The sequence below is a fragment of the Amblyomma americanum genome, chromosome 9 (genome assembly GCF_052857255.1).
Source record: "Amblyomma americanum isolate KBUSLIRL-KWMA chromosome 9, ASM5285725v1, whole genome shotgun sequence".
NCBI classification, from domain to species: Eukaryota; Metazoa; Arthropoda; class Arachnida; order Ixodida; family Ixodidae; genus Amblyomma; species Amblyomma americanum.
Window position 1 is genome coordinate 105,713,998 of NC_135505.1, and position 24,830 is coordinate 105,738,827.

The 24,830-nt window shown below is 44.3% G+C and overlaps 1 protein-coding gene across 7 annotated transcripts in view; it reads right to left on the reverse strand.

Annotated features, from left to right (window-relative positions):
* Nucleotides 1-2,008: 2,008 nt before the first annotated feature.
* LOC144103960 (putative L-type amino acid transporter 1-like protein MLAS) overlaps nucleotides 2,009-24,830 on the reverse strand; it is a 34,169-nt gene continuing 11,347 nt past the window's right edge. For 5 of the 7 annotated variants that reach the window (XM_077636697.1, XM_077636699.1, XM_077636700.1 and 2 more), the window contains 3 exons: nucleotides 20,645-20,770; nucleotides 15,472-15,568; nucleotides 8,512-9,457 (listed from right to left, as the gene is read on the reverse strand). In XM_077636697.1, coding sequence (XP_077492823.1) covers nucleotides 8,569-9,457; nucleotides 15,472-15,568; nucleotides 20,645-20,770 — 1,112 coding nt within the window. In that variant the 3' untranslated portion in view covers nucleotides 8,512-8,568. Of the gene's footprint in view, nucleotides 2,683-5,894; nucleotides 7,537-8,511; nucleotides 9,458-15,471; nucleotides 15,569-20,644; nucleotides 20,771-24,830 lie in introns of those variants that run through there. The other 2 variants (XM_077636701.1, XM_077636702.1) reach the window with 2 other exon arrangements.

Sequence of the window (24,830 nt, forward strand, 5' to 3'; positions counted from 1 at the left end):
ATGGCGATTGGGATCAAAAAACTCGTTCAGGACTTTCACGACGTCTTCGTACTACAAAGAATTCGGCTTCTTCGGCGCTACTCGCCCTGCTAATATTTGAACGGTGCGCGTGCTTAAAGCTGCTACCAAAAGCGCCCGTTTCTTTGCCGACTCCGTCACTCCCGTTGCCTCAAAGTATGCCTCTGCCTTGATAACATAGGCCTTCCAGTTGTCTCTTTCGTCGTCGAAGTCGGGCAGCTGCTGGTGTGCCATCTTCGAGTCGTCGCTCCGTAGCGTAGCTGCCGTCCGGTGCTTCAAGGTTTTGCCGGGGGTTTTGATTTCCGTTTCTCGTCGCCACTGTTACATCGTAGCTCGGACACTGCGCTTCAATTCAATTCAATTTATTCAACATCTTGAGGATGTTGTGTGCGTCGACAAAAAGCCAGAGAGAAGGCTTGACAGGGGTCGACGCACCCTACAATGACTAGACAGCAGCATCAGGATGGTATACAGAGTGTCATATATGTTAATAACAGGATCATTACATGAATATGAAAATAAAATAAAACGGCAAGTACGCATACAGGAAAGAAAATACAAATAATAAGTACAACTCTCAGTTGATAATAAGTACAACTTTCACGGTACCTAAGTGCACACAAATTTAGATGCCTTATTTAATGAGGACGGAAGTGTGTGTGAAAGCATTCGCCGACCATAATTCGTACGAGTTTTCGGCATGAACCACGTGAAACCAGTACGGGTGGCATACATCAGTTCTTTACATTTTAAGTTCGACAGGTGCGCCATAAATAGATTATTTTTTCTAATACTTGTTTTATACCACCTCAGTAGTATAGATTCAAAGACTTGGGGAAGGGCGGTGATGCGAAGCGATGCAAAGATTGGTTCCGTATGTTCAAAACGTGAAGCGTTAACAATATTTCGAACAATTTTCTTTTGAAGTAAATGCAACCGTTTGATATTCATAAATGATGTTGTTCCCCAGACCAAAATAGAATAGCTAGCAACAGAGGAAAACAGTGCGTTGTACAGCATCAGCTTAATATGCTTTGGAAAGAGGTATCGCAGGCGGGACACCATACCAGCAGCTTTGGACAACTTGTCCCTGACTTTTTCAACATGTTCATCCCATGATAAATTTTAATTAAAAAGCACTCCTAGGCTTTTGACCGTAGGAACTATTTGAATGACGGATGAACCCATTTTTAGATGAACTTTTGAGACAGCAGGATCCTTATTACGAGGTCTAAAAAGTACAGCTTTGCTTTTTCAAGTGTTTATGATCAGTGAATTGGACTCAGACCATTCGTGAAGTTTCTGCAAACAATCTGTAGCTTGCTGTTCAAGATCTCGCACATGTGCTGATCGGAAAAATAGAGTGGTGTCATCTGCATATATGACAAAAGTTGGAAGTTTACTAATGCCGACTATGTCGTTTACATAAAGAAGGAAAAGCTGCGGTCCCAATATACTGCCTTGCGGCACACCAGAAGGCAGATGTATAAAATTTGATGACTCGTTGTCTACTGTTACTTGTTGGACACGGCAACTAAGGTATGAGGTAATTATTTGATGAAATTTTCCGCGAAAACCATAGTGTTCGAGTTTCGCCAAGATTGTGCTGTGATTGATGCGATCGAACGCTTTCGAAAAATCAATAAAAATGCCGAGAGTGAAAAGTTTTTGTCCAAAGGAGTCTAGAATTAGTTCTTTTTGGGTTAGAAGCGCAGTTTATGTAGAAAGTTTTTCCTGAAGCTATGCTGGCTAGGCGTTAATATGTTACATTTCTCGCAGAAACTGGACCTTCTCTTGTATATTATTTTTTCAAAACACTTCGAGAAAATGGGGAGGATAGAAATTGGCCGATAATTGGACAGGTCATTTTTTCTCCACCCTTATGGACAACGGTTACTTTGGCAGTCTGCAATCGTCGGGGAAACATCGCATGTTCGAGGCAACAATTAAAAATGTGCTCTAAAACTGGGCTAATTACATCGGCTACATATTTGATTGGTTGGAGTTTAAGATCGTATATGTCTCGTGACCTGCTGTTACGGAGAGTGAGTAGGCAAGTTTTGATATCATTGGCGCAGTCGAGGCAGACACAAGCTGACAAGCTGGAAGAATGGGCGTTTATTTGCAATGCACGTCCAAATATATAAGACAGCTTAAGAAATGAGGGGAAGGGAAACAAAGTAAGAAAACAAGATAGGCAACCAGATTGGCACGTGTAGCCGTCGACATCATCTGATAACTGATAAGAAGAACATTGCAGTTATAACAGAAAGTGCAAACGCAGACCATAATGGGCACCAGGAATTTGCCGGCTGTGCCCCATGTTACACGGGCGAAGGTGGCCGCAGTCGCTTCAGAGGAAGTCAGGTTTTCATGTTCCAGGACAATGAAGTAAGCTATGTTCGTGAGGACGAGCAGACCGGTCACGAGGAACACACCGCCCATGAGAGACCTTGGGATTATCCGAGATGGACTGGACATCTCTTCCGCCATGCAGGCATTTATAGAGCTGAAAGTGCTTGGCAAGATTTAAACAAAATCGACTGATGCTGGACAGAAGTTCATACCTTCCAGCTTCAGTGAATATGGCCACCGCAAATGCTTTGACTAGATTTCCAGGAGTCGTGGGGCCATTGAAGGACACCTTGCTGAGCAAGGCTGGACCTGTAATCAGAGTTATAAGAGGCATGATTTAAAAAGCGAAAACTTTAAACAAAACTCCCAGTGCCTGCGGGGCGCTAGTGAGCTGCCAGATTACTGTTGTTTTCTGGGCATCTAGCACCCCGTACCCATCTTGGGGGATCGGCCAAGCAGAGAGTGCAGTAGGGAGGGGGGAGGTAATGAGCAGTATATTATTTTGGACAGAAAAATATTAGGCGATAGTACCGTGACTGTGCTTCACAAGAATGATCTAGCAAAGTTCAAAGGAATGGAATGGTGGACGAGCTCGTTCATGGCTTCCTGAAACAATGTGTGCGAGACGGTTCAAAAACGGGTGAAACAAACGGGCAGAGACACGGCGCTACTGCAGCTGGCGGTTTATTGGGCATGTTTCGCCTTATATGTGTAGATAGTGACCCCTTGTATTTGTGCCGAACCGGTTGTGTACTGCGTGCGGCTACCTTGAGGAAGAAGTCACATGGGCGAACGTGTACATGCTTAAATGAACGGCTGGTCGAACACAAGTGATGCGCAAAAACTACCATAAAAAGGCGATGTCGCTGCCTACTTTAGGCAGTGTACGCCCAAGTATTACAACGCACGAGTCATTACAAAGCACAAGCATAAAGGGACCACTGAGATCATCGCAAGATGTCTGATTAAAAAATGAGGTGAGACTTATGGGTGCACTGCCTAGATTAGATTCACTAAAAACGACCATTCATGTCTGGCCAAGTGTGCGCCATGGCAGTGACAACATATTGATGACCAAGATACGCGTTATCGCTCTGAGTTATCACCTTGTTTCTTCTTTTAGCGCCTGGCTATGTTCATCAGACAAGACACGTGCAGTTAAGCCTCGGTTGGAAGAGCACCGTGCCCTGTTCATTCTTGCCTCCCTGTACTCTCTTGTGCGCTTTTTTTTTTCGAGAGGTCTCACAAAAGCAGGGCGGCGAAGAGCGAGATCAACCTTTTTTATCGACAACCGCTTTGTTGCTTCTCGTGCACTTTTAATGGCTTTCTTTTCCATCACTTCATTATGACATTGTTTTATACGACAAAAACATGCACCTTCAGTAAAAATATCGGTGAAAACCTATTGGGTGCCCAGTAAGGTTATGTTTTATGTCGTACTCGTCCTATTACAGTGAGAATGTGTTGAAGCATTCATATTTTGATTTTTCTGTACATCATTTAAATCCCTTTTATACCCTTTCCTAATAAAATTCTATTTGCTGAGCAGCATGTTAGCAGCAATCTGGAGGAGCTTGAGCAGCATTTTATGTGAGGGTCCTGTATGGTAAAAGACTTGAAAAGTCGGCGTGTTGCGACTCCCTAATCGGCAGTGCAGCAATACTCGCCATCGCTGTGCTTGTTGTGCGCATTGCGGAGTTTTTATGGTAATTCATTTTTATGCCACCTAGTTTTTAGCTAGTTACCCGGTGAAAGGAGCTTCTTCTATTTGGAATAAAGTTCATATAGGCGGAAGGCCGGTAGGCAGTTCCAATCCTTTAATTCCTCGCTGATTTGAATAAGAAATTTTTGTGCAAAAAGCACTTGAGTTCACACCTCTGAGTATCGTATGTGTTTTTTCGTTGCCAAAGAACTACGAACTGAGTTTTGATTTGGAATCTATGCACTTATAATGATAATGGTTACGGTAAACCGTCAGTACAGTTTGGCACCGAGAATTTATAGTTTGCTGGCAGCGGTTATCAGTCTGTGCCTTGGCATTTCTGACATTCCACCTATTCAGATATTTGGGATCATTAGAGAATAAATATATCGGCTATAATTATTTATGAAATATTTCTAGTAAGGAGGAATAACAAACAAACTTAGGTTCAGACAGTATTACACGGATGCTATAAAAGTGAGCGCACCGTAAAAGACCGCGCTGGAGGTGGGGTCTTAATGAACGCTCAAAGTGACTGTACTGCATATTGACTACCCACCCGTAGACAAACCCTTCAAGGAAGAAAGGTAATTCAGAGTTTTTCCAATTGCTCTCAGCCTCTCGTCATTCTCGGCAAAAAGTGTCCTGTGAACGCCTCGCTTATAATAAGAAATTTCCTTGTTCCGCCCGATGCCGATGTGTGAATGTCGGCAACAGAAATGAATGGTATGCTATAGCCTGTTTACCTAGCGTGCTGGTACGAGCGTACGACGCTCACCGTTGGTATAAATTAGCGCGATATTGAGGACCGGATCGACAATAGAATCTGAAGAAGCGCGTCCTCACAGAAATTGAAGACGGCTTGGGAGGCGAGAAGTGGCGGCGGCTAGGCGACAACACGGCGGCAGTTTCCGTTACTTTGAGGTTTCTACTCTGCATGTAACCGATCCCCCTTCTTTTCGACTTCAGCGCTGAAGGTGGCACTGAAAAAGCATACTTTGTACTAGCTTGTTTATCTTAGAGTGGTGTGTAAACACTAAAAACAACTGTCGGCATCTTTACGCATTCATGGCTGGTAAAACGCGACCGAAACACATGGAAAGTAGGAACGACATGGACAGGCGCTAACTCGCAATTGAAGTTTATTCGAGAAAGAACCGGGGATAAGTAAGAAAGCGAACCAAAAACCATACACACAAAAAACCAACCACCAAATAAAGGCGCCAATCTTTTCCCGATACCTACACAAAAGAATCAAACGGACACCTCTAGATTATCTTTGAAACCCCAGCGATGCGGCCTAAAACTCAATTCATTGTCAGTCAAACAAAACGAAATTTGGCTGATGCACTTGTTCTTATCTAGACGTGTATAAAAGGTTTCCATGATCTCGCGAACTATTTGGTCACGGTGTCTGAAAAAAACCGTAGTTCTTCCAAACGCTAGCGCCTTTCCATGCCGTTCCTTCTATCTATGTATTTCCTTTCACGCTTTAACAGCCAGGAATATGCACCAACTTGCCCAAATTTCTGCTCTTGTAAGTATAATCCTTACGTATTTATGAGAAAGGTAGAAAACAAGCCTAGAAGAAACAGTGCGGCGTACTTCGTAGAAAGATATCACGTTGATGATTTATGCAGAGATTTGTGATGATAGGAGAAAATTAATATATGCATGTCACTCGCAACAGCAGGAAGGTAAAGAAACAGCTCGGAAAAGACTAGTTGTCATTGGGCCAGATCAGCAGAGGTAAGAATATACGAATCACACTTTACTGAAATAACAGCAGTGATCGGTGCACATGCCAAACGGTACGCACCTCAAACGCGCCACACGCCGCTAGTTCCAATGACGGCTAGAAGCACGCCAAGCTTCACCACAAAGAGTGCGTTCTGTATATTCATGGATGTCTTCAAAGAAAAAGTGTTCACGACTGCAGCGAGTACTGGAAAATGAAAACCATTTGTAAACATGAGAAAATGAGAGACCACAGTCTGCTCGTTGCAGGGTTTAGTCACGCGAGAAAGAACGAAATCAATAGAAGTGAAGGTGCGATGAATGCCTCAGAAAGCAAAACAAACAAATATGAAGTAATCAATCAAGAACAAGTCTGACTACTTGCTTCGAATAATATCCAGAAAATAATGGTTATGTTTGTGAGTTGCTTGTCCAGAAGGGGAGTTAATATGTTTCATACTTAAAACGTGCTAGTTACATTCCAAAACTACTCTCAAGGCTTGTCGCCACTAAAGATGACGGTGACATATCGGCTCCCAAGCTTTCTTTTCTCGAGAATTAGAATCAGACGCAAAGAGATGAATGAATGACTTACCATTATGGTGCCTCATTTTTTCCTTGATAAATCATTTTGCAGATTTTCGTTTCACGTAACCCGGACATTTTTTGGAACACTCAGTCCAAGGTTTCCGACAAAACTACTTTTGGAAGCTGTGTTTAGTGTTGACAGGGAATAATGAAATGACATCGAATTCACTCCGCTCTACTGTAGGCTTTGAACAAGCCTGTGGTTCAAGGCACCGTGAATTCAACCTGCAGGGATCTGAACGCGCCAGTTTAACAACTGAGTTCTACAGAGTTAAGAGCACATAAGCGAGAGCATCGCCAGCTTCAACGCCCTGAAAAGCTGCGAGAGACGAACTCATGCGCAGCGCACGTCCGCTGTGCTGCGTTTTAACAGGTGTTCGAGCGCGGCGAGTGCATGGCCACGATCCACTTAAAACACCACTTGGAGTCCAGCTGCACAATCTTCGCCTCGACTCACACGCGACACGGAGAGGAGGGGAAATTGTTCGTGAAGGCTTCGGTGCCAGGACGTGAACTTTGGTGAGGTTTTTAATAGGTCGCTTTATTTAACCACCATGATCTGTGAGCGACGAATTTTTAGTGAGCTCAATATTTCGAGAATGAGGATGACGTCACTGTTTGACAATATTTGGCGCGCACTAAAATTGGCTAAGCAGGCGTAGCGTGCAGAGTCTTAGTTCTCTGTTATTTCCAGAGACCCTCAAGGTTTTTGACGCGGCCCGGCAGGTAAAGTCCCGGCTATGGTATTAAGGAGCACGCGTTTGCGATCAAGCTCTTCTCAAACTTTACATAACAAAAATTAGGAAGTGCGTTACATATGTAAGTCAATACTGTCCAGGTTAGGTTCGAAAGAACCTAAATAAACTCTAAATTGAAAGGTTGAAGTTGCCACCTCCTTAGCTTAGTCAGTAAAGCACGTTACTGAACATAAGCACCTCTGGGACTGCCAGACTGCATGCTGCTATGGTAGGGTGGCTAGCTGCAGCACCGTGAAAGGACCGGTCATATACTCTGCTACTCTGCTGGGGACTGCGCTTGAATCCCACTGATGCTACCAGAGGTGAAGACGGAGGGACCCCTTGGGTTGACTGACTTGTTCAGCACCACAGGTCCCGGCTCCGAAGGATGGTGTCGGACTGCGTTAAGAGGAAATTGTACAGTAGGTTTATTTTTGCATATTTGCAGTCGAGACAGGAGTGTGTCTGTAACAAACCAGCACCCTGCTAAATACCCTTCTTATTCCCCAAGTTCCTGAATGGGGAATAAGGTTCGAAGAATGAGGCCCAATCAAGTGAGCAGATGAAGAAAGTGATGGTACCGTCCAAGGCAGGTGAGGGTGCTGATGCTCTCTCGCAGCTCGGTCGATAGAAAGGGGAAAAGCCAATGCCCCAACACTGTTGTGTCGATGACGCCATGGTGACCAGGCCGTTGCATTTGTTGGAAAGGAAGGGCACGCAGATTCCCAGCAGTTGGAGAGGGATAAAGAAGTAACCATTGTGGCGGGTTCGGCGCCACCGTAGTAAAGGAATGTCAAGCCGTCTCCAAACAGGTTGATTAACGACCTTCTAGTACCCGACCTGTTGTGCGAAACGCGGGAACTATCTCGTGGTCACAGCCGTCTTTCAATTGACAGGCGCAGCGTAACTGTTGCAAGCCCCACTCCGTCCGGCGACCCGAGGACAGACTCGGCCTCCTGACGCCGCCATTGTCGCCGTTGCTTCCGCGAATGCCAATCCTCGCAGCTGCGTGTCTTCTCGACGACTCATTGACCTCCATGTCGGTCTTCTAGGAACTCCTTCCAGGTCCGAGTTCGGCAAACTCAACAGCTGTGCCTTCACGTTGGCCTTCTAGGAAACCTCTATGGGTTCGAATTCACCATTCTTAACAATTTTTGAAGGGCTTTTGCTATCCCACCTCGAGACTAACGTCACGCTCATGCAAATGAAAAAAAAAAGAAGTTATTTGAGAATAAGAGCACCTGATAATTTTTTCTCTCCACACTATTAGCATAATGATGGTTTCTTAATGTGTGATATTCGTTTAATAGAACAGTTCTTTTTTTTTTGTCTGCTAGCACACGTAATCGGACGGAGCGGGTAAGACAGACAATATTTCAGGCGTCAGAGATAGTTTATTTCAACTAGATTAGCAAGACATACGCGAAAAGTTTAGAAGCGAGTCACTATAGATCTTTTTCGTAAGGCGTCGGAAATTGAAAGGGAAAGAGGTGTCAGGTTTTCGTGAGCTACCGTCTGCGATGTGGCCTTTTCTGGCGGTAAAGAATATGATCGCTCCTCTTTCATACTGATATGAGCGCACGGCTCGCACACGAAGAGTTTCTGCAGAAAAGTGGACACATCGGACATATAGGGGAAGACGCACTTCCAGACATGAAAAACAACATACACTACAATGCCGGAAAGAAGCACGATACCTAAAACAATAAAGATGACGTAATCAGTGGCGTGCATCACTTTCACGATAATTAATATAAGGTTTAAAGAAAACGTTATAAATACAAGAAAGCAAGGGACACTAAACGGCCTCGGAACGTCCTTCATAGTAAATCGCAGCCTGGCCTGAGCCAACGATGTCAAGATGTTAAATAGAGCTGCGACCAACTGGAGGCTGCTTACCACGGATTCAACAGAGCCCATTGCCGTGAAGGCCACAGCACAAAGACCTCGAAACAATGTGGAAATAACGGGAACTGAGGACTTAACAGAGATCAATGATAAAAATGAAGGCAGGTGGCCTCTCCTAGCGGCTGCAAAACCGAGGCGACTGTTGCTAAAGAATCCTAAAGACAGAGTTCCGAAGGTGCTGATGGACGCTATTACTGATATGATGACTGCGCCAGCCACTCCCCAGCTTTCTTCAGCAAAAATTAGTGCTGTGGCTTCGGAAGCAACAATTGCTTCGGATTCCAGGACAACGAAGTAGGCGACGTTTGTGAGGATGTACAGAAATGTGACTATCCCCACGCCGAGGATGAGAGCTCTTGGAATAGTGTGGAACGGCTTCTTGATCTCTTCTCCAATATAGCAGATGCTGGGCCTAGGAGAGAAATGGAACGTAATGTAGAAGTCACCAGAGTCAGTCATTGTTACAACTACGCGGACATCTAAATCTCTGCAATGGGTGTGTAGCGATGCACCTTCCGGTTAATCTAAGGCAGTCAGTGCTGTTTACTACTCTTAGGGGTATGCTATGCCATGCGACTACAGCTCTTGGTTTCAAGCATAATTGGTTGCTTTTTCAGGTGTAGTTTAGTTCCTTCTCATCAAAATAGAATTTTAGAGTGCTAAAGTTGTCATGAGAAGGCGTTTTGGGGAATTCGAAGAAGCTAAGGTTATGATGCTGAAATATCAGCTCCCCTACAGAGACCTCCACAGTTACAATTCGCTTTCCCCCTAATTTAGATTGCCATCAAATTCACATTTGTTTTGAAACCGAGGGCAAAAAAGTTTTAACCTTCTTCAGAGACGGCTTGCTTAATATCACCTTTGGGTTTTTTTCAGAATTGTTAAAATTTGCACCTGACTGGCAATGCAGTAACGCAGCCAAATTTGCTGTGCTGCCATACTTGAAGACCTACGTCAAGCGTGAATGCTATATCACCTTGGACAAGGTTTTCTGAACACATGTATCTCTTTACTTATGTTCTATTTATGGCCTTCAACGCAACAAATCGACTCAGATTATGAGGGACGCCGTAGTGAGGGTCTGCGGGAATTTCGACTACCTGGGGTTCTTCAAATAGGTAATCGCGTCAGGAGGTGAACGCGACAGCGGCAGAATCTGTGCCCGGACGATGTGGATCCGAAACCGGTGCATGGTTGCCATGGGAACCAACCGATGAGTAGTTACCCTGGTAGGGTATGCAGGGTTACTGTGGAAGGAGGAGGGTACTGCGAGAGCGCAGGAAGGCGTAACCAGAGGGTGTTTACCCCATTATCGTCCATTCGCACAGTATCGGCTACTGTGCAAGTAGAATTATTATATAACTACCTAGATTTGCGCGTTTATTTTCAATGCGCAGCTCGTGGACTCTATTAGCTAAACACGATCACATGGTTGAAAAGCATTCATTCTTTAGGGAGAAGCAGCTCCTTTGCATCGTTTCGCACTAAATCGTCGCTGACAGTCCATTCATACACTGGCTATTCTCCTGCTTTGCTACATTTTATGTTGCCCGAGTGCGCATGTTGACAGAAAACGACGTTTTCTTTTCAGTAACGCGCAATTTTGTAAGAAGTGTTCGCCGAATGTTAAAAAAACGATTCTGATTGTGGCTTTAAGAACGATTGACTGGCCCATTTAAAAGCACAAAAGAACAAAGAAATTGCCTTTATTTTCGATCCAGTAGTAAAAACAGTTGCAAGAAAACAGCGCTTACTTGCAAAATATTTTTCATTTTCCCAATGTCTCCATTCCTAGTTTTCTGACTGCCAGTTATTTCCAAGCCGATAGTGGAAACTGCGCGGTTCCAACAGCACTTGTTCTAATGCCATGAGATCTGTACCAGTGGCACATCCAGCGTGATAAAGCAAATTCCAGCGTTTTTTTCATCGTACCAGTGGAAACAATGTTTTCCCGTCGCATCTCTAGTGAATTTCGTCTACCGCCAGCGTGCCCTTCTGAAAACAATGCGAAAAACGAAATGGATTCGCACTGCGAGGCGCTGAAGGAGGCTGGCAGCAAGAGGGCCCGGTTGCCACTGGAGCGAAACGGAGGGAAATTATTTTTTAAGGACAAGGATAAGGTCAGAGCGTGGGAGAGCGTAACCAGAAGGCGGTTACCCCGGGAACTGTCCGGAAGTTCGTTACTGCAGAAGCAGCAGGACGTGGCGCCAACGGGTATTCGCCAACCGGAGAATGGTTACCGCGGAAGGAGGACGGTTGGAGACAGTGGAGGAAAACTTTACCGCAGGGTGGTCCCCGTCAAAGAAAGGTATGGCTAGGGTAAGGCCCACGCAAAGGGTGGTTGCAAAAAGAACCCGCCTGAGGGTCGTTGCATTCGAAGAAGGAGGGTTACCATGAAGAAGGCATGGCGAGAGCGTAGGAAGGCGTAACTGGAAGGTGGTTGCCACGGGAACTGTCGGGAAGCTGGTTACCGTCGAAGCAGGAGAGTATGGGGAGAGCGGAGGAATCGCCGACCGGAAAATATTTGCCGTGGAAGGATCGCGGTATGGCGAGCGTAAGGCTCAAGCGGAGTGTAGCTGTTGTGAGAATCCCTCCGAGGGTAGTAGCGTACCAAGAAGGAGGGTTACCGTGAAAGGTGATGTGGATAGCGAGGGCGTAGGAAAGCCTCACCGGAGGATGGTTGCCACGAGAACCATTTGGAGAGTGGTTACCGTGTAAAAAAGGAGAGTATGGCCAAAACGGACGAATTTAGCCCGGTCCCTCTGCAGCAGCTATTGCGAAACGCACCGCCCGAGGAGAGGATTATCGGCGGATGTCAAGCACTCCACGATCCTCTACAACCTCCATAGCACAAACTGTGGCCAGCGAGTCTACTCGTACATCTGCGATTTCTTTACAGGCAGAGCCGTCAACCTCAGCACCGGCACAAAACAAACAACGCAAGTGAAGACGGGCACGAGAGACACTCCGCAAGGGTCAGTACTATCCGTACCTCTGTTCGACATTGCACTCCTGAATCTCCCAACCCCTCTCAATCAGGGACAAGCGCGAGCCGAAGCTATTAAAACGCATTACGGTGGGCGCGAGGGCGTGTTCTATGTCTATGATGCGGGTCCGGAGCAGGGAATGACGGCCGTCGCTGTAGTTCACCAATATAAAACAATGGACGGACTAACACTGGCTCGCCAGGACGTATAGCTGCGGAAGAAATGGCGATTGCTATAGCTGCAACACCATATAGACAACCATGAGAAGTATGAGAATGTTTGAAGAACAACTACAAACAGCGATCAGCAGCAACAACACTTCAGAATCAAGCACGGGTGTGTAAACTAACATGCTCTCTCGACTAATCTGAACTCATAGTCTTCCGTCACCGCAAGAGTCAGGACACTATCGACATCCACGCTGACAACTCACCTATCAAAGAAGTTCAGACCCTCAAAATACTGGGCCTGTACGTAAATTACAACGGCAGCAACCTCCCCATCTTCTAGAAACTGCGTATCGTGAGCAAGCAAGTCGCCAGAATGATCGCCAGGATAACGACGCGGAAATAAGGAATGTGCGAAGAAGATACTCTGCGACTGGTGCAGGCTTTCGTTGTAAGTCGCGTCCTCTACACAGCACCTTATCTCCGTCTCAATAATCTTGACATCAAGAACCTCAACATCATAGTCAGTAAAGCCTACAAAAAGACCCTGGGTCTCCCTCTTGCGACATCGGCGGACACGCCCTTAAGACTGGGCGTCCACGAGCTGATAGCGGCGCAGGTGGTACGGCTCTCCAGTACTCGGACTGACCGACAAGTCCTCAGCGATTTAAACATCAATTGCCCCCGACAGCTAGACAACAAAAACAACATCCCAGCCTCATGGAGAAGACAACTGAAGGGAGCTCCACTACCAAGCAATATGCACCCCGTTATTAACCAGTCAAGACGAAAAGCACGAGCCGGAGCTATGTAAAGGCACTACGGTGGGCGCGATGGCGTGCTCTATGTCGATGCTGCTAGTCCCGAGCAGGGAATGACGGTCGTCGCGGTAGTGCACTAAAATAAAACAATGTACGGAATAGTAATGGCTAGCCAGGATATACTGGCTGCGGAATAAGTGGCGATTGCTTTAGCTGCAACATACATTACCTCGGAATGCATTCTCACAGATTCACGGACAGCGTATCGCAATTACCTCATGGGCATGATAGCACCGCTAGCTGCTAAAATCCTGCAAATTAGCAACACCCGTGGCTACCAACCCGCAAATAAACACTTAATATGGGTACCAGGTCATCAAGGAATCCCAGGGAACGAGAGCGCCCATGCCTCAGCCCGAGCACCCAGTACGACGGTCGTGGAACCTCCTACCCCACTACTAACTTACACCGACATACTTCAGCACTTAAGATTATTCCGTCGGGTCTAGCCTCCGCCGGTTAAGACACTGGACAAAGGGGAGGAATTACACCTCCGAAAGCTACAGTTCAACTCTTACAACAACCCTTGAAGTCTGAACGTAATAGATCCGGAGTCATTTTACTCGCCATGCAAATTCTGCGGGGAGAAGGCGGATCTGCACCGTACGGTATGGGCCTTCCAACGAAATCAGGCGGTCACTATTAATAACCAGCCAAAGCAGGAGGGGTGGGAGGCAGCTCTGATCAGCTCGGATGAAACGAGTCAAAAAGAACTCATCGACAGAGCCCGTACAGAAGGCTACGCGATTGCGGTTCCGGACTGAGAGCTCCAACTGCCTCTGCAACCTCCTAAACATTTTAATTAAAATATATTCACCACGACCTATCGGCGGACTGGAGAAGACAGGTATTGGAAAAAGCAGTATTTGGGGAAAACTAAAATTAGTTCACTAGAACTATACAGATAAGAAGTCGCTCTTATAATCTCGAACTGAATACGTCGTGAAATATAAATGCATTAAGAGCTGTCGCTGGATGTCAGGTTACAGAGCGGTAAACATCTTGTGAGTTTTTTTCGCCCATCGCATATATGTGAACAGTACTGGGGTTCCTCTCTTCTCTTTCTGCCCGCGGGGTGGAATCAACTCTAATATTGCTATCGCCAAAGAAGGCACTGCGAATTCAGATATTTGCGACACAATTTTCCTTTTCTAAAAAGCAACCACCAACCACGTCAAGTGTAAAGTGTGAATATAAGAAAACCAGACGTGAAGTTTTTAAGGTATGCTACGCCTTTACGAAAATAGAAATTACTACTTGCAAATGAGGGGCCTGTTTTAAAATCAATAATATATTAGCCTTATCGTGATGTTTAACTATCAAAAATTAAATCATTTATATTCAAAATATGCGCTTTTCATCTGACATTATTCATAACATTAACAGATCTTATCCTAAGGCAAATTGATTTCGTAAGTGTACACAAAAAGACATAACCTCGCCAACAAACCCCAGTAACTGCGATCGCATAAAATTTCATAGTATAATAGTCGAATTATATGTCACTGTAGTTTTCGTTTAGGAATTTTTCAGGATTAATTGCCACAAAATAACCACACGATTTTAATTATTGTCGTTTGTTTTACGCCTAGATATATCAGAAATACTAAGTTCAGGTACTCGCAATAAAGAATTATGTAGAGGAATAAAGTTAGGACTACTCGCGTTAGAAGGATTGTCAAGGATTTGAGGTGCGAGAAAAATGACAAATATGTTTGGGAAACACTTCAAATGCCATGAAGCCAGGTTTAGGAGGGTTATTAACCACGGAATTCGTAGTTAAGTTCTTCCTTAATTTTGCTTTCCGTTATTTTTTCTTGCGTGGAGCTCCTCTTTTCTTCTGTGTTTTGAACGCATCAGTAGACGGACATGAACTTTTCCAGATACGTTTTTGGTCAACTGTCATGGGATTTTTCCGCGTGTGCAGACCAGCTCGATCCAGTGCGGTGTAAAATGTCTAGTGTCTTCGGTTGCCATTATTGAAATGCCTCTTTCTATCCTACAAACCATCTTGTAATGGTGGTAGGCTGACATAACCATCCATTTCAAAAGCGTCGTGTGTTAATTTTGTGTTTTATTTAATTACTACTTAGAAAAATGAGCGCCGATGGCAGAAACAATGATTACTAGTGTACAACTGAAAATTGAGCAAAAATTGACTAGTATTGCAAACGTGGCGCAATTATTTGGGTAGAAAACTTTTAGTTTCGGTTTCGCGAGATTTGGAGCTGGTTGCAGCTATGACCCTAGTTTGGGAACGGCGTTATTTAGAAGCATATTTTTTTTTGGTGAGCTAAATCAGGAATGAACACTTATTTTGAAGGAAAAAAATTTATTTTTTTTTTAAATTTACGTACTTTTGAACTGGCCTCGTAGTTAAAAGCGAAAGAAACAAAACTGGTCTCAAGCTATCAAATTGCGTTTTTTGCACATTAAGACAAGCACACTCACGCTCCATGCACGCATAGCAGGGCGGCGAAAAAAGCCTCAAGCAAGCCACCAGCCGTGGTATCAGGGCTGAGGAAAGGACCGTTGATATGATTCGTTCCTAGAAAAGACAGCAGATGAAATAATTGCCATGTCTTCGAAACATTTTCTTGAAAGGAGCAGTAAGGGACAAAAAAATTAACGAAAGGCGTCAAAAGCATTCCTTACATATAGAGTCATCACTAGCATATGCTGCGATACTTTTACATCGCCGTAAACTTTCATTTAGGTTTGTCTTCCTTCTTTATAGCGCTTCTACTTAACGCCCACCTAAGCACTTCACTAGATGCGTGGTTTCTTAACTTCTTGTGAACACTTCCTGAAGTAACTTCACTCCATTCGCCAAGCAAGTGATAATACAATGGAAATGTTTTTTTTTCAGTTCCAACATCAGAGCTGGAGAGTATTTGTTTAGAGTAAACATGGCGTTTTGTTAATAGTGTTCTATTCCCTGATCCGGAGTTCCCGGGTTCGAACCCGACCGCGGCGGCTGCGTTTTTATGGAGGAAAAACGCTAAGGCGCCCGTGTGCTGTACGATGTCAGTGCACGTTAAAGATCCCCAGGTGGTCGAAATTATTCCGGTGCCCTCCACTACGGACCTATTCGTTCCTATCTTCTTTCACTCCCTCCTTTATCCCTTCCCTTACGGCGCGGTTCAGGTGTCCAACGATATATGAGACAGATACTGCGCCATTTCCATTCCACCAAAAACCAATTATTATTATTATTATTATTATTATTATTATTATTATTATTATTATTATTATTATTATTAACATTATTATTATTATTATTATTATTATTATTATTCTCTTCTCCTGTTTTACTCTAATCGTCATGAACATCATAAACATGAATAGAAATTCCACTCGCGCTGATCTCTAGTTAACCCTAATCTGCTCCCGCTCTGGCCACGTGATCACTGCTAAGTCGCAAATATTATCCGTCCTCCTTAATCTGCGGCCCACATGTACCCAACAATTCTGAACGAAGCAATTTTGAACGGGATATTGTTTATCAACGCATTTTTCATATATTGTAAGCTGTCTTTATAACAATCAATATATCCGCCTTATCTCCCGGTGCCAGGCTTGCACTTCTTTGCTGTTTTAAATTTTTACGAGTTTTAAAAGTATTCGCCATTGTTGTTTTTTTTTGTATGGCAGTCTTAACTGCTCAATGCGAGCGAGAGAAAAACTTTAAAAGAAAGATTTTACTACATATAGGAAGAATAGAGCATTACCTGCACTGTTTTCATAACAGTAGCTTACAATTTTCCAGTATTCAAAATTTTCGTCAAAGAATGAACGAAATGACAAAATTTGTCATATCTTCCAGTGAATTCCGTTATCTCTAGCGGCCGCCAGCAATTATCCCTTCGCACTGCCGGTTAAGGGAAGCAAGGATATCATTAACTTATGCTCTTCTCTCACCCACTGTTCCTACTTCCAGTCGGATTGCATTAATCTTCCCATTATCTTCTGCACAATATGCTACGCTGTCCTAAGTTTTATTTCAACCCTTTTTCTTAACCGAATTAAATGAAGACAACATTCAATAGATATAGCTTAATTGCTTACCTTTATCGGGGGGCTTCAGCACTAAGCATTAAGTGCTCATATAGAAATTTAAAAGGTTCAAACACAATACTTCCAAAATCTCGCATATCTCCCGCATAAAATTAGTCCAAGCAGCAAAAGAAAACTTAATAAAATGAGGCGTCAAAACATCGCACTTGGAGGGCTCTGCCTAGAGAGTCTTAAGCTTGTGAGTGCCAGTTTGCGGCGTCAAGAAAGATACATCGGAGGACTGAGCGATGTTCAGCACTAATTTTTGAAGGAAGATGTTTTAAAACGTAAAGATCGCTTTTGAGGTGCAATAATACGAGAGACCTCCAGCACCGTCTTACTGGTAGTGAAGCTTCCGAAAGATTTTCATACAGGGACAGATACTGCCGCTAGGGGCGCACCGGCGCTCCAGGAGACAACGATACGGCACTGGGAATGCAGGGATGTGGCTCAAGCTACCGCTTTAACAGGAACTTCTACGCATTTATTAGGAAATTATTATGCTTTTATCGTGTGAATATAGGCAAGCCACGACAGCAGGAGAAATATTTCTTCGTGCCTTTAGGAGAACAAAATTACCGGAGACGAGTGCACACTCAAGAAATACATAGCCGCCTCGCACACCTCAAAGCTGCTTGAAGGTGTGGCGTTCACTATTTTGTTTCCTTTTCATCTCTAAGTTGTGGTTCTTACAAGGAATCAGTTTGGCAGAACTTCGCCGGACCGCGAGAAAGAACGCAAAATTTTACCCCTGAGTTCCGAAGTCTTCGTAAGATAAGTTACCGCAGCACTGCCGGAGTGGTCAAAGGCTAAAGTGGCTCTGCAGATATGCGGCAAGCGAGTTTAAATAGAATTGCAAGAAATTAATTTATTCCTACAGTAGAAATTTATTCCAAAAAAGCGAAAAATTATAAAACCAAAATGCATGCAGTAAAACCAAATGGGTAATTTATTTTCATCCCATGGCCAGTTATAAAACGTAGTCAAGAAATCCACATGAGAAAAATATTGATCGTCCTTCCCTAATGGCGTGTTGGGTGACAGCTAGACGCGTGCTATTCTTCCGAGTTAGCTTTCTCGCCCTGTCAAAAGCGCCGCCTGTGACAGTGATGGAGACGCTGTTAATGGAGTAGAAATGCACTATATCTTACAGCAGGGCCAAGGTGCAGTATTTCGCCTGCTCCGTTGGGCATGCCGCACTTACATCTCTGTTCTCGCCTAGACCGAAGCGCGCAGGTGCTGCTGCGAATGTACGTACTAGCAGTCGTTTATATCTGCTTCATAATCAGCCGATCAAGTACTGGATAAGCATAATTTTCCGCTCCATCGTGAATATGTGACGCGTCTTGGCGGCGTTCCTTGCGGGGTTGTCGAGCCACCAGTAGCGATTAAAATTTCGACGTCGACAAACACAACGCCTGGCCTCCGGTTGCGGGTCGGAGCATCGAAAAGAGATGCGTTCCGTCCTCAATGCCTACCAGCGCCAGCGAGTTTCTCCTTCTTTTGTACTGCGACCGACAACTTCGACGACACAATTGTTAGCGTTCACGTCGAAATGCGTTCTGTAGATGCAGACGGTCGCAGTGCCGACAGAAACACATTCCGCCGCCCTGTCGCGGCTGGGCCCATTACAGGAACACCCCACCCCAATCTCAGCGACTCGGCGAAGGGTTCTAGTGCGTTCTCCAGCAGCTAAAGCGGCAGCGCGGCGCACAGCTAATTGGCAGCTGGCGTCCAGGAGCCACAGAGAATTTCTGGAACACTACACAGAATGAACTGAACATATAAGGCGTCAACCCGTCTCAATGCAAGCGCGTCAGGTCAGTGCCAGTAGTGGGTGCCATCTCCGCTGTTCTGGATGAATGGAAGTTTCGAGCGTGCCCTCTGTAACGGTGTGGTGGCAGTTGCCACCACTCTCCCCACGGCTAGATCGGGATGTAAATAATTATTCGGGTTTCCTTTCTATCAGGGCGGTGGCGAGATTCACCAGTCCATTAATTCCTAGCGTGCTCGGTATAATCGGATTAACTGCCAGTTTTGCTCCCCTTTCTAAACTATTCCTTTCACTTCTTCCAGCAAGACTTTTTAAAAATTGAACATATCCTGGCTATTCCGAAACCCTAGTGCTTCGCGAAGTCCTTCGGAGGTATCGTGCACCGAGAAGCGGAGGGTCTTTTACGGGATCGGAATGTAACAACATGTCTTGTACGCTACTTCTAGCGCCGAGGCATGAAAAACCCTGCAAACGTACAAAAGTCTTCTATAGTGTTAAGCACAACATTCATGACCAGGCAAAGGTAGGGGAGGAGTGCGGTAAAATTAGCATTCGCGGACTTTACAAAGGAAGCAGATAACGTTAAATAAGGCGCCCCTTAACTGAATTCTTTTCGAGTTGTGCTCATCGTTGAAGGCAGGTATTGTCGGTGCACATTAGTAATAGCCATATCAGTTTTTACAACTTCGAAAACCGCGGTTATCCTCGCCTTCTGTCTTTCGAAAACCAAGCTGGTACGGACAGCGCACAGGACCACCCAGCATTAATCACACCTCACGCCTGTGCGCACGTGCCGCGCGTCATTAGAAACATTTAGCATACCGCATATCGCCACCGTTATTGCAAACTGCCACTGTGCATGCGCAGATCGCCCTGAAGGCGCTAGATGGCGCCAAGTGCCGGCCAGCTTCGAGCACGCTTGCCGCGTGTGGCCAATCAACGCGTGTGCGCACTGCCGGCGCTTAAGTGGTTCACGGTAGCGGCCGTTTATCGCGCTATGCTAGTTATTTCTACTGCGTGCCGCGGTGCCAGCTGCTCCTGGCTGCTCCAGCTCACGTGCTAGATGAAGGTCACGTGCACATGCGATTTAATAATAAATAATAATAATTGCTTTCTTGGAAGAGGAAATGGCGCAGCATCTGTCTCGCATCTCGGCGGACACCTGAACCGCCCCGTAAGAGAAGGAATAAAGGAGGGAGTGAAAGGAAGAAAGGAAGAAAGAAGTGCCGTAGTGGAGGGCTCCGGATAATTTCGACCACCTGGGGATCTTTAAAGTGCACTGACATGGCACAGCACACAATCTCGGTGTCCTAAAAGAAAACGCTAAGGCGCCCGTGTGCTGTGCGATGTCAGTGCACGTTAAAGATCCCCAGGTGGTCGAACATATTCCGAAGCCCTCCACTACAGCACCTCTTTCTTCCTTTCTTCTTTCACTCCCTCCTTTATCTCTTCCTTTACGGCGCGGTTCAGGTGTCCAACAATATATGAGACAGACAATGCGCCATTTATTTTCCCCCCAAAAAAACAACTATTGTTATTATTGTTTTTCTCAAAAGGTGATATACGTGGCCCAATTTCGTAAGGCCACAGCGCCGATGCAAACTGGTTTTCTTATGTCCCGTTTTGACTTAGTGAAATTCGCAGGTTCCTCACAATGTTCGACAATTTTTTTTTCTGAGAAGAGGACCTATATATGTTTTGCTGATAAGCAAACCGTGGCGAGGACTCGCTAACAAGGCTACTATTCCGATATATTCCCCGCTCAGAGTGCAATAAAAGGCGCGCGCGCTTTACCTGTAGATGCTGCCACGATTCCTGTAACGATGATTGACGTGAGCATAACGACTTTGACCACAGCCAGTGTGTTTTGCAAGTTGGCCGATGTGGTCAGAGAGATAGCGTTCAGGCCTGTAGCCAGCGCTGAAATGAAAGAGATGCCGAGAGGCGCTGGGGTTAAAAAGTATTTTTTAGAAAGAAAACGCGAGGGTGAAGCCACCTTGTGGCACATCTCGCTTGATGTCAGACAGGATAACAAAAAAAATTTAGCACTGCTACCCCCCCCCCCCCCCCTCCGAACTTTAATACCCGTGAAGTTGGTATCACTATCAGGATAAATAAACATATATGTTTTTAATCAGAATAAGAAAATTTCCTAATCATCGTTTTAGTGTTCTGTAAAGAAACTTTACGGCAACTAAAAAAAAGACGAATTCTGGACAGCAACATATGAAATATCAAAGAGGTAACCTTCCGAATAAAATACTGGAATTAACAAATCTGAGTGCTAATCTCTCCAAGAACACGCTTAGAGCTCTGCTGCTGGAAAATAACTTCGAATTTACTTAATGTGCCATGCTTCTGTTTATGATTTGTATTTTTAGGTGTGCATTATCGTTTTTAATCCTGCTGTTTGCTGCTATTATGATGATGCTATTATGTTGTTGCAAAACTTGCAACAAGCATGTTCAGAATCGTGTTACATTTGCATCTTTGTACTAAATATATTGTGCTGGCAGGAACGGCTCATTGTTTGCTGCATACGCTTATTTTTCTCGTTACATCATTTATTTGTCTTTTTTTTCCTCACCACTGTGTGACATTTTCTGTGCGAATTTTTTCGCTTAAAGCTATGTTAAATGACTGTTTGTGCCAAACTGTATACAGGGCAAAAGCCATCGTCAGGCGTTTCGCCTTTTGCTCTTGCTCCTCTTTCTGTATCAGAAAGGAAACAAATAAATCAATTCACATGAAATCAAATGAGCGATGATAAATAGTTTTAAAGAAAATCCCGCCGGATACCCAGTTCATAGTCCTTCCATTTGCGTGTTGATGAAGTAAAGCTGGAAAAACGGCTCTAATACACAGCTCGCATAACGTGTGTAAATTTTTATCTAATGGGTAAACTAAAAATTCATTCTCTTAATTAGGTTTGTCGTCTACATGCAGTACAGCACCAGGTAAAATAATTTTATGCTGTACCAAATAATGGCGTCAAGCTGCACGCATTCCCGCTGTCGAGTTCTTTCCAGTGCACAGGTGGCAAGGAGCTATAATTAAAAAGAGTAGCAGGTAGTTTAGCATGGCAGAGCGCGGAATATCGTTCAGTAGCTGTAGTTAAGGTGGGCACTTAAGGTCCTCACGTGCTTGGAATGAAAAAAGCATACTTTCATCTAAAGTCCTTTACCCTAAAGGCCTTTGACCTAAGGGTCTTTGTATTCTTTCTGTATTCCTTGCATCCGTTTGTATCCTGAAGAGCGACGCTTGAAAAAAATAGTAATTGGGTAGCAAATATATCAACCCAGTCCACTTTGCAATGTATTGGTTTCGCTAAAAAATAAGACAGGTATGCAATTCACTTTTACAATACGTATTTCGGAAAAATAATGATTGTAGAGTTTTTGCAAGAAATGAATGTCACTGTTTGAAATGTGTTTAGCCGTAAGTCAACGACCTTAACATTCGTATCGAATGTCGCACTGCTTGTATGAAACTTTTGTCATGATGAGAATTTCCGAAGCCAAACTTTTTGTTGTGTCTTTATTCTACTTTACCCTCACTATTTACACCATTTGTTTACGAGTTAAACGGAAGCACTTGTGAAAGAGCATACTTTGAGAACTGTTTAGAGCAACTATGTTGATGAGTATCGAACTTATTCGCTACTCAAGAAGCTCCCGACTAGATGTTTTCAACGCCACAACTTCTTTTGTCAAGTTTCTTTCTCTAAAGAGAGACGTGTGGAATACGCGGAGAGAGAATTTAAATGGTCTAAAAATTTTCTGTTGAGAACCCTTTCTTGTTCTAGATGGCCACAGGCACCGTGTATTGAATTAACTTTAAAACGGCACAGAATAGCTCTGGATGAGATATTGAGTAGAAAAGCTCTTTCACATCAATTGAAAAACCTACCCTGGTTTCACACAAAGTTTCACATCCAGAAAAATATTGAACTTCAATTTTTTTTTTACCATAAATGAACCGTCTAGCTTGGCGCAAGGCATCACATCAAGAAAAATTGTTCAATAGCCTGAAAAGAGTTTTTTTTTTTGCCAGGAATGGGTTGTCTCATTCAGCTTAGGTCCAGCGTTCGTGGTGCCTACACTCCCTCAGTTGTGTTTTATGTGCATTAGAAAGATGAGTCACAGAGTTCCTCTCACTTTCAAGTTAATGCCGAATTGAGGAGCGTAGGGCGTTTCGATTTGCTGCAGAGCTTTAATACCTTTCAAGTTCAAACGTGGACGACAGCATATACGGCAGTATCAAGCTAAACTATTTGACTCGATGGTGCAACGAAGAAGGGCTGCACCTGCTTATTAAACAGGAAAAAGTGTATGCAACCCAGTAGTGTCTATGCGATCAGCCCATTTTTATTTCATTTCAAGCGCAATTGTATCTCCAGCCGTGGCGTGATTCTTACATCAGATACTGTATGCTGGGGAAAGCACTTGCACTTAAAGTCTCGAGACTTCTCCGTGTAAGGCTGCAAATTTCACGAGTTCCGCACACAACTCATGCTTTTAATTTTATATGCTGGAACAGTTCAGAATGTACGGGAAATCTCAGGTGAAACGTCGAAGCGTGGCAGATTTGCTGGAGTTAAATATAACAAAATAATGAAGTAAAATTTAGTTTCCACTACCAAAAGGAAAGGTTTACGGAAGGCGAGTACGCGGAAAAAATTTATTTCGGCGCACTACCGTAACCCAGCCACCTCAAATATGCGAAAGCGTAAGGAGGTATGCATGTTTTATCCAGCTGGTAAGATTGCCAACGACGTGGGTTTTGCGGCAGAGCTACAAAAAAAATAATTTTTCCGGAGACCTTCGTACCATACGCTTGTACTTCCGTATGTACATGATTCTTTGAATGCTGTATTTTCGTGTACCGAAGATAGAGTGTTTCTCATCACGGTGCACAACTCGTGAAAGTGATTAATTTATGCTATTCTCACAAGTGGACCGTGAATTTTGGTTACGTTCACGGAACCCATCCACAAGTTTGTCCTGCAAAATACATGCGATAACAAATGTAAGGAGCTCCATTCAAGCTTAGATGCACAAATTGCTTAAAGTTGAAAATCGCAGTTTTTTATCCTGCGCGTGGCCTACATGCCACACTGACGTTACAGCCATCGCTCGGTTGTTGAAACCTAAACAGAAACAGCATGAGAGAGAAACTCGATTATAAATTTTTTACCAATCGTAGTCGAATACCACGTGGTAATCTACTTATACTGATGCCTTATATAACATTATGAAGAAGAAAGGACGCGCCCAAAAATTAGATATCTAGCCTCGTTTAATGAGGGCTTCGGTTCCAGGAGGTTTTACGCCATAGGTAGCAAAACAGTTTTATCTTTCTAACCCCTATTCCCCATCCCCAGTGTAGGGTAGCAAACCGGAGACTCACATCTGGTTAACCTCCCTGCATTTCCTTTTCATTCCCTCTCTCTCTTAACGCACAGCTGTCATCCTAAAGTTTTGACCGCGCTCACCTGGCACTTTAAGTAGTTGAGGACGCTCACCGTCCGCTTCTATGGTCGAGGGTGGTGCTGGCGAATGCTCGCAAGGTTCGAATACACGCAACATGAGTACTGTCAAAAGTACTGGTTTGACATCATCCACCGTCCCTTGGTTCGTAGAGGACTCTACCTTATATGCTGTGGTCCAAGTCCCACCGGTGGCATTTGGTTGCTTGTCATACTAGTTTGTAATTATTTATCTGTTACGTAAAATAGATTTCAGTGGCAATTTTCTAATGATCAACAGAACGAATAAAACAAAGATTCCGCTATGCTTGCCTTCCTTTCATTGACCTTTTTTTACATGTATGTCGTAACGAGCCCCTTATTTCCTTGCTCTTGTCTGACAACAGCTGCCTAGTAAGGTAGGTGATACCGCTTAACAGTACAGAGTAACGGCAGGGAACAAGTATCCAGGATTTCTCGGAATGCGTAGGACTGCGCAGCGCTTTTATACAG